The sequence below is a fragment of the Suncus etruscus genome, chromosome 17, assembly GCF_024139225.1.
Source record: "Suncus etruscus isolate mSunEtr1 chromosome 17, mSunEtr1.pri.cur, whole genome shotgun sequence".
NCBI lineage: Eukaryota > Metazoa > Chordata > Mammalia > Eulipotyphla > Soricidae > Suncus > Suncus etruscus.
The window spans coordinates 32,019,133-32,029,131 of NC_064864.1; the positions used below are offsets into that span (position 1 = coordinate 32,019,133).

General features: G+C 39.5%; 1 protein-coding gene across 1 annotated transcript; it reads left to right on the top strand.

The window, feature by feature from the left end:
* Positions 1-4,877: 4,877 nt before the first annotated feature.
* LOC126033701 (transmembrane protein 183A) lies at positions 4,878-6,241 on the top strand. The gene has a single exon (XM_049790712.1). It carries the CDS (start codon positions 4,941-4,943, stop codon positions 6,069-6,071), a length of 1,131 nt encoding a protein of 376 aa, XP_049646669.1. The 5' UTR covers positions 4,878-4,940; the 3' UTR covers positions 6,072-6,241.
* The last annotated feature ends 3,758 nt before the right edge of the window (positions 6,242-9,999 follow it).

A 9,999-nucleotide genomic window follows, 5' to 3' on the forward strand; every position in this document is an offset into this window, starting at 1 on the left:
AACTCTCACTGTTCGCAGAAGACATGATACTGTATTTAGAAAATATTTAGAAAATCCTAAATGTTCTAACACAAAAATTTATTCTTTTGGTTCATATAGCAAAGTAACAGCCTAGAAAATTTACTTGCAAAATTCAGGCAAATGTAGGCAGACTCACATAGACTTCCCTTCTTCTAGGCAAGCCTAGTATCTGTAGCCATGCCCACAAATGCATGTTCCAACTAGACCCTTTTTCAAGAGGGCCTGCAGCTGAATATATGCCCCTAAAGTTTATAGTAGCATAGCTTTGAATTTCTGGACAAATTCATTTTTTTGAAGCTGTCATCCCTACAAAGAACACCTAAATTTAACAGAATAGACAACTAACAGGAGTTTACTAAACCTTCTCTCATTGTTTTAATGACTTCATTGGTGATACAATAATTTTCATAAATGAGCTTGCTGTAGTACTTTATTCTTTATTTTTTTTCTCTTCTCTTCAATTTCAGTATTTTGCTTTCCATTTTTAAAGTAAATTTGCTATCACTTATACGGAACAAACATATTGTGATTAATTATATCAAATATGTGATGCATTTTCCTTAAATAAAAAATAGAAAAAATGTTGGAGAAAATATGAATTAAGACTGTAAATGGTGGCAGATAGAGAAAAGAGTTATCAGGAATATGTGAGAGAGTAAATTAATAAGATGAATCATCAGAGAGCACAGTTATAGATTTTAAACTTCAAAAAGAAGAGAAACTAAGGGAAATAGTCCAAGAAAAGAGTAAACTATTCCATAAAGAGATAGAGAATTTGGAAAATACAACAAAACATATAAAGTCAAATGTGTCATGATCTAAAGAAGAATAGAAGTTTCCTGACCACTGTTGCTCAAGGCACAACTCTAGATATTTTAAAATTTGTAAAAAAATAAAAAATCTATCCTTGATTACAAATAAGTTTTGCATTTTTATAACACCAAAAAATAAAAGTTCTTCAGCAGGCCTTGAAGCAAAGCACTTCTATTGCAAGCATGAGGTTATAAGTTTGATCTCCAATACTGCTTCCACACACCAAGGCCAGTCAACTCTACAGTCTGGTACTTCCAGGCTCAGAAGGGTTATGCAATCTCTATCATATCTTAGTGAGGTGTGTGTCAGCACTGCAACCTACCAGTGAGCACAACAGAAGGTGTGCAAGCACATAACCAGGAAAGTGTACCCCAACTTACATGTGTGTGTTCCTGCAAACAGCTAAAAGTAAGCACATATGTACATGTGACAACTAAATCATTTGACATCCCCAAAAATCACTTCTGCAGATATGTGTGCAAGCACCACAATTAAGAGTGTAAGATTGGGGGCTGGAGAGATAGCATGGAGGTAAGGCATTTGCCTTTCATGCAGAAGGATGCTGGTTTGAATCCCGTCATCCCATATGGTCTCCCATGCCTGCCAGGAGCTATTTCTGAGCATGGAGCCAGGAGTGACTCCTGAACACTGCCGCGTGTAACCCAAACACCCCCCTCCCAAAAGAGTGTAAGATTGGCCATGTAGCAACATCATGAACAAAAGGGGGCAGAAATAAAATAGTATAGATATTAAAATAAATTTTAAGCAATAATTAAATAAATACAAAGTCAACAACAATGGAATCAAAAGACCCAAACTCTATTGAAATTTTAAATAAGCCTGTTATACTGGCAGGCTGGGGGTGGGAGGCAAAGTGGTGGTTGGGTTACACTCTGGGAATATGGTGGAGGGAGGTCAACACTGGTGATGGTATTGACCTTGATTCATTATGTCTGAAACTCAACTTTGAAGGACTTTGCAAATTGCATGATTTCAATAAAATAACTTTTTATTACTTAAAATTAAAATTAGGGGGCGGAGCAGTGGCACAAGCGGTAGGGCATCTGTCTTGCAGTGCTAACATAAGATGGATCGCGGCTCAATCTCCCGATGTCCCATATGGTTCTCCAAGCCAGTAGTGATTTCTGAGTGCACAGTCAGGGATAACCCTTGAGTGTCACTGTGTTTGGCCCCAAAACACTCCAAAATATTAAAATTAGAAGACTCCAATTCCCTTCTCAGCAGATTTCCTATTCTATAGACGCTGGCAGCTAGAAAGAACATCTCTAGCATCTTTATTCTAATCCATCATCAGCACAGCTGATCCATTGATGACTTGGCAAAAGAAGTGAACAAATATGAATGGCTAATTCAACTGGATCAGCTCTACAGCTTAAATGGATTTTGAGTGTCTGATGTAATAGGTGTGAGGCAGTGAGTGGTGGCAGTAAGTCTAGCTAGCTAAAACAGTACTGTGTATATTTGGGAAATTTTCCTGACTATGGCAGCCAAGCCAATTCCCTAGTCTCTGTAAGCAAGCAAACTAATATGATTTTTAACTCCCCTTTCTGATACAATTGACTAGAAAGGATTTTGTTATCTTCTAGTGAGAACTCTGTCCAACACAGGTGGGGAGCCTAGGGCAGGAAGAGTTAGTGATATGAAAATACTTCAAAAATATTATCCCCTTTCAACATATTCTCTGAAGGGATGCCAAGTGAATTTACAAGCATCTTGCTGAAAATTGTGAGGAAAAGCTAGCAAAGGTTTCTAGAGTGGTTGAAATGGTAAATGGAAATTAATTATAAACTTCCTGCTATTACAAATTTATGATGTGTAAGAGGCCAATGCTTTCATCTTTATTTAGTATGCAGCCTTGGTTTTATGTACTGAAGGTAAAATAAATGCATGTACATATGTTTAAGTGCTTTATCAGTTCAGTTTTGACTTCAGGTCTCAAGCCTAGTTTTCTCAAAAGCATCTGTTCCTCTACTACTAGTGTTTCAAGGAAACAATTAAGTTGGGTACAAATTTTCTAGCCATACATTTTCAGAATGATGCTCCCAGTAATTAATTATGGCTTGTTTATCATAGCCAGACTTTCTAAGAAGATATTAATTATCTTTCCAGCCATAGTATTCTATAGCTCTATAAAAATCATTTCTAAGTTACTGAAGTCTTGTTTCTCCAGCCAGACTGTAAGCTCCTAGCTGCCAATGATGCATTTAGAAGGTTCCCCACACATAATGTCCTACATAGAAACTGTATCAGTGTCTCAGGGGAGTCTGAATCTTTGGGCCTCTGTCCTAGTTCTGAGATGAGGAAATGTTTGAGTTGGATCATGGTTTACCAGGCACAAGAGAGTCAAGTGTGGGAATTAGTCCCCTAACAACAACCAAAACAGTCTAAGGATGGGATCTGACCCTAGGTAAAATATTTTAGGTCTTAGAATGCAAAGTTTGCAAAAAATGCACCCTGGAAAGAATATAGCAAGAAAAAATAGGCAGCAAATTCTTGCTGAGTGCAAAAATATGCAGGTAATATAGAATAAGACTGCTTAGGTATTTTAGATGTAAAGACTAGCTGGGCAAAAATGCAATGTGAAACTCTCAGTGCTTTATTTCAAGGGACACGTGGTGGTGGTGGTGGGGGGTGGGCCATACCCAGTGATACTCAGGGGTTACTCCTGGCTATGCGCTCAGAAATCGCTCCTTGCTTGGGAGACCATATGGAATTAAACCGAGATCCGTTCTGGGTCAGCTGCATATAAGGCAAGTGCCCTACCACTGCCCTACTGCTTCAGCCCCTCAAGGGAGACTTCTGATAGTTATGTAATATACTCCAGCCTCTGATTTTTATGTACATGTTGAAAGTTAATATGCTTACTAACTGTCCTTAATGTGTCTGTCAGCAATGGCTCTCCTGCTGAGAGTCCAGGGGAGTAAAGGAGGAGCAATATTGTATTAAATAAATATCCCGCCTATGAGATCACTCATGGCTTCACAGGTGACCCTAAAGTTCGGACAGTCCATGTCTGTTTATCTATCTCCTTATATATTTGTCTGTCTCCTAATTTGTGTAATAGTCTCATTCTCTTTTTTCTGACCACTGCTGAACTGTGATTAAAGGTATCAATCTGAATGGCTTTAGGCCCTAAGACAAAAAAAATTAAAAAGGCAAGGCAGCTTGTGGACACCCCAAAAATGGAGACAGAAAATGTCAACCAAGAACAAATAACACGGTCTTCTTTTCTCATAATTTAGCCCTAGGCTGGGGCCAATTCTTGGGACGTATGGCACCCCTATGTCTTGGTCCAGTTCGAAAACCTATTAAGTCTTTATGAAAACAAATATCGTATTGATAACTTTGAGCATCTGCCAAAAGATAATTATTGCTTGGTGGAGAGCCACCCATCAGCAAAACATTTTTTACCACTGTGTTGCTGACATATCAGAGCTGCTTTATCAGGCTACTATGAAACTCCATGGATTCAGTGTTCCATAGACATCATGGTTCATCAGTCTGGAAATCCAAGTTCCAGGTCCCCTCCAGTTTTATGAACTGTCATATTCTTGTTTTGACCCACGTTGATAATGGTCTGGGAACTCTCTAGACTTTCTCTCTTGTTTATCAGGATAGTTATCCCACTTCTAAGGACCTCACACTCCCTACAAGCTCATCTTTATAAAGTTCTACTTGCAAGTTCATTAATAGAAAAATATGCTTTAACTTTAAATAAATCTTAAGTAAGAACAGGGGTTGGAGGTGACATAAATATTGAATCTATTTCTAAGAAAACTCATATTAGATTTCTTGGAGCTGAGATACAAACACTCTGAGAACTTGGTCCTCATATTTTTGTCTGATGAAGGTTAGATGCTACTGATAGCAACCTGAGGGGATCATATCCCAATTTTGAAATGTTGCATGGGGGTTCTGTCAATGCATAGCAAGTAGTGAACTTTCCACATGTGTGTCCCCCACCAGAAAGAAAAAAAAAACACAGAAATGTTGTGTGAAAAATAATACCCTAACCGGTGCGGGATGGCCGCCGAGCCGGGCGGAGCTGGCCAGCCGCTCCCCGGGCCGGAGCTCCGGCCCCAGCTATGGGCCGGAGTGCCGGCCCGTTAGGCTGGCCTCGCTCCGACACGGTCGCCATGCCCAAGCGAGGGAAGCGGCTGAAGTTCCGGGCCCACGATGCCTGCTCTGGGCGAGTGACCGTGGCGGATTATGCCAACTCGGATCCCGCCGTCGTGAGGTCTGGACGGATCAAGAAAGCGGTGGCCAACGCGGTTCAGCAGGAAGTAAAATCTCTTTGTGGCTTGGAAGCCTCCCAGCTTCCTGCTGTGGAAGCTCTTTCTGGGGCCGGTGAGCCCTGTGACATCATTGACAGCAGTGATGAGATGGATGGCCAGGAGGAGAGTCTCCGAGAGAGGACTGTCTGCAGAAAAAAGAAAAGCAAGAGACACAAAGAAGACGTGGATGGGGCTGGAGGAGAAGAGTATCCTATGGATATTTGGCTATTGCTGGCCTCCTACATCCGTCCTGAGGACATAGTGAATTTTTCCCTGATTTGTAAGAATGCCTGGACTGTCACTTGCACTGCTGCCTTTTGGACTAGGTTGTACCGAAGGCACTACACGCTGGACGCCTCTCTGCCTTTGCGCCTGCGACCAGAGTCAATGGAGAAACTGCGCTGTCTCCGGGCCTGTGTGATCCGATCTCTGTACCACATGTATGAGCCATTTGCTTCTCGGATCTCCAAGAATCCAGCCATTCCGGAAAGTACTCCCAGCACATTAAAGAATTCCAAATGCTTACTTTTCTGGTGCAGAAAGGTTGTTGGGAGCAGACAGGAACCAATGTGGGAATTCAACTTCAAGTTCAAAAAACAGTCCCCTAGATTAAAGAACAAATGTGTGGTAGGGTTGCAGCCTCCTATTCAATATGAAGATGTTCACACCAATCCAGATCAAGACTGCTGCCTCCTGCAGGTCACCACCCTCAATTTCATCTTTATTCCAATTGTCATGGGAATGATATTTACTCTGTTTACTATCAATGTGAGCACGGACATGCGGCATCATCGAGTGAGATTGGTGTTCCAAGATTCTCCTGTTCACGGAGGCCGGAAGCTGCGCAGTGAACAGGGCGTGCAAGTCATCCTGGACCCCGTGCACAGCGTTCGGCTCTTTGACTGGTGGCACCCCCAGTACCCGTTCTCCCTGAGAGCATAGTCACTGCTTCCCACCCCAGAGGCAGCCCTGAGCCAGAACACTCTATTAGGAATCCGGTTGCAGTTTGGAAGGGGCAGCTGGATTATATGTCTGTTTAGTGATGCAACTGCTCTTCCAATTTCTAGGGGAGAAAAGCTGGAATTAAAAGGAAAACAGTGATTATTTACAAACATATTTTAATGTAAAATTTGCATTTGAAAAAAAAACTGGCCTATTTTCTGTGTGAAGTCCCTTTTGGTGCTACTGAGTTTGTTCTTTATTCTTTTATCCCAGTGAAAATGGATGTTCTTGCTCTAGGGAAAAATTATACTCCTGAATTTCCAAAAAAAGAAGTTTCAGCATTGTCCTAAGATCAGAAGTTCTTTAGAGGCCTCAAATTATTGCTGCTTAATTATTGCTGTTGCTTCAATTCAGCTGGTCCTTAAATTCAAATGACTATTTTCTTCCTTTACCTTCCTTCAGAAATAAAGCAGGCGACAGGGTTTTCAGATCTTAAAAAAAAAAAAAAAAAAAAAAAAAAAAAAAAAATAATACCCTAACCATTCATCCAGCACATGACCTGTGCCTCAATTTATTCTGAGAACTAATCTTATCATTTTCTCTCTCTCCAGCCTTAGGGTCTCTTTTACCTTTGCTGTTCAAACATTCTAAAGTCTTCCCATTCCTCAATACATAACCTCCCTACCATGTAGGTTCCTTTGGTCCTTGTTTCCTTAACTTATTTCTTTGACAAATATTTCATGATTAAAACAGTGCTTGCTCATGGTATGTGCTTAGTAAATATTAGTGAATTAACTTGTAAAAAATATTAAGGGGCCAGAGAGGTAATGTAGGGGATAAGATACTTTGAATGCAGCCAGCCCCAATTTGAATGCCTGGAATCAGAAATGGTCCCTGAACACTATTAGAGTTGGGTATTTTGTTTGTTTTTTTGTTTTGTTTTATAGAAATGCCTTATTTTTTTCTCATGAATTAGATGCACCAGGAATTTTTCAGGCTATAGAACAAAGGTCATTGATCCACAATGATTCTTGCTTTGTTTCTTTCTGCTCCATATGTGAGTGAGCTCATATGGTATTTACTGATTTTCACTTTCAGATTCACTTTACTCAGCATGACATATAATAATAGTGTCAGTTGCAGTAAAATAAAAGTTTTCATATATTTCTATATTTTCATATATTCTTATAGATGAATAGTATTCTATTTCTGTCTATGTGCTTCACTTTTTTGTATAATATGTGTTTTTATTTTTTAATACGATTTCTTTATTTAAGCACCATGGTTACAAAGGTGTTCATACTAGGGTTTCAGTCATAGAATGTATATCACCATTCACCAGAGCAATTTTTCTGCCTCTAGTGTTCCAGGTTTCCTTCCCATTCATCCCACCCCCTATCTCTGGGGGCAGATATTTTGCCTCTCTCCTTGTATCTCTCTGTCTCTCTCTGACTTTCTCTCTCTCCCTCTCTTTATCTCTCTCTCCCTTTTGGCACTGTGGTTTGCACTATCTTTAATGAAGAGGTTTCTTTTATGTTACTTTATACCTTTTCAGCACTCAGTTCTTGATCAAAGTGATCAATTTCAATTATCATTGCCATAGTGATTTCTTCTCTGCCATAATTGCACTCAACACTTTGTGGAAAGCTTTCCACAATGGAATGGTCCTCCTGCCCCTCAACTCTACTGTCTCTGGATATTATTATCATACTGTCTTTTGTTTGTTTGTTTGGTTTTTGATTTTGGGGCCACACTCGGCGGTGCTTAGGGGTTACTCCTGGCTGTCTGCTCAGAAATAGCTCCTGGCAGGCATGGGAGACCATATGGGACACCGGGATTCGAACCAATCACCTTAGGTCCTGGATCGGCTGCTTGCAAGACAAACACCGCTGTGCTATCTCTCCGGGCCCTTGTTTGTTTGTTTTATATTCCACAAACAAGTGAGATTATTCTATGTTTATCGCTCTCCCTCTGACTCATTTCACTCAGCATAAAAATCTTCCCACCAAAATATAAGCAAATATCATGACTTCATTTTTCCTCGCAGCTGCATAATATTCCTTTGTGTAGATGCATCACAGTTTCTTTACTCACTCATCTATTCTCAACCAGTTGGGGGTGTTTTCATATTCTGGCTATTGTAAATAGTGCTATGATGAATATAGAAATGCAAAGGGCTTTTCTAAATGGTGTTTTGGGGTTCCTAGAATATATCCCTAGGAGTGGTAGTGCTGAATCAAATGAGAGCTCAATTTTTAGTTTTTTGAGGAACATCCATATTGTTTTCCAAAATGGCTGGATCAGTATGCATTCCCACCAATAGTAAATAAGAATCCCTTTCTCCCTGCATCCTTGCCAGCACTGGTTGTTCTTGTTCTTTGTGATGTGTGCAAGTCTTTGTGATGTGAGATATCTCATTGTTTACATTTACATTTCCCTGATGATTAGTGATCTGGAGCATTTTTCATGTGTCATTTTCATGTGTCATTTGGTTGTTTATTGTTTTTCTTTGAGGAAATATCTGTTTGTTTCTTCTCCTTATTTTTTGATGGGGTTAGAAATTTTTTTCATGTTGTTCTCTCAGTACCTTGTATGTCTTAGATATTAAGAGATAAAAAATACAATAAAAAGTGTGTGTGGCATTTTTTGTTTGTTTGCTTGCATAGGCACAAAAAATATCGAGAAAAATAGAAGGAAAAACCTTTGACCTAAAAACACTGATACCTTACCCATGAAACATCCTGGCATAAGACCAACTACAGGCTCTTGGCATACTAAGTTGTCTAACCCCTAAGTTTTTCTCTCTAAAAAACTCTATTAAGTTTTCCCAGTAAAAGTTCTTTTTTTGTATTGTTGTTATGTTTTTTTTCTTTTTCCCTTTCTTCTCTTAAATTGATATTTATAGCCTCTAGAAGGATTCCTTCATTTTTTTCACTTGTTTGGATTTTGCCCCCCCCCCTTTTTTTCCTTCAAACAGAACCACATAACTTGAAACATCTTGTTCTACCTCACAAATTGGTGGAGAAATAATGGAGGGTACCAAGACCAAATAGTCTTATGAACATTAAGTATAAATAAAAAATGACCAGACTTAAACACCAAATCCAAAGCCAATGATAACATAATTGACACCCAATCTACAACAAGCTTGAGACAGAGGGGACCACTTATACTAGCAGCCCAAAGGATAAAGGAGGGGGATATGGGATGCATGCTGGGAACAGGTGTGGAGGAAGGATAACATTGGTGATGGGAATGCCCCTGATTCAATGTCACTATGTACCTAAAATATTACTGTGAAAGATTTGTAATCCACTTTGGTTGAAATAAAAATTGTTATAATAAAAATATGGACAGAGGTGATGAAGGATGGTGTAAGTTGTAAGACTGAAAATTATGAACAGCTTTGTAATCATGGTGTTTAAATAAAAGGAAAAAGTGTAAAAAAACTTTAAAAAAAAGTTATTCATAATCACAGTTGTCATGGTCAGGTTTTTATAGTTAGAGTTCCTGGTTTTTGTACAGATTCTATGTTGAAGTCAGGATGACACGGAACATCTTCTGGTTTCATTTCATTATTAAGTGGCAATGCAGAAAATCTTGCCCTGTAAGCAGGTTGTTGCTGTTACCAAGTCATCAGGTGACATATGAACCCGCTCTGGAGCAAGTCGATGCCAGGGCAGCATTAGGGCCTTCCCTGGTAGAAGTCTGATTCCTGATGCTGGTGTAGAAAACCATGCTGGTTACATAGTTGGAATCCAAGATTCAGAGGTGAATGGCCAATGTCTGATTTTCTGAAGCCTAAAACAAGTCACTATGACAAGTGTTCAGGATGTAAGGCCCCACTGCTATATAAAACTTATGTGTTCCTATTTCTATTAGATAAAAAAATATTCTTTACACACATGTAATTTCTCCATTTTAATGT

Excerpts from the sequence above, each read along its gene's own strand:
- LOC126033701 (XM_049790712.1), top strand. The coding sequence starts at position 4,941 with ATGGGCCGGAGTGCCGGCCCGTTAGGCTGGCCTCGCTCCGACACGGTC.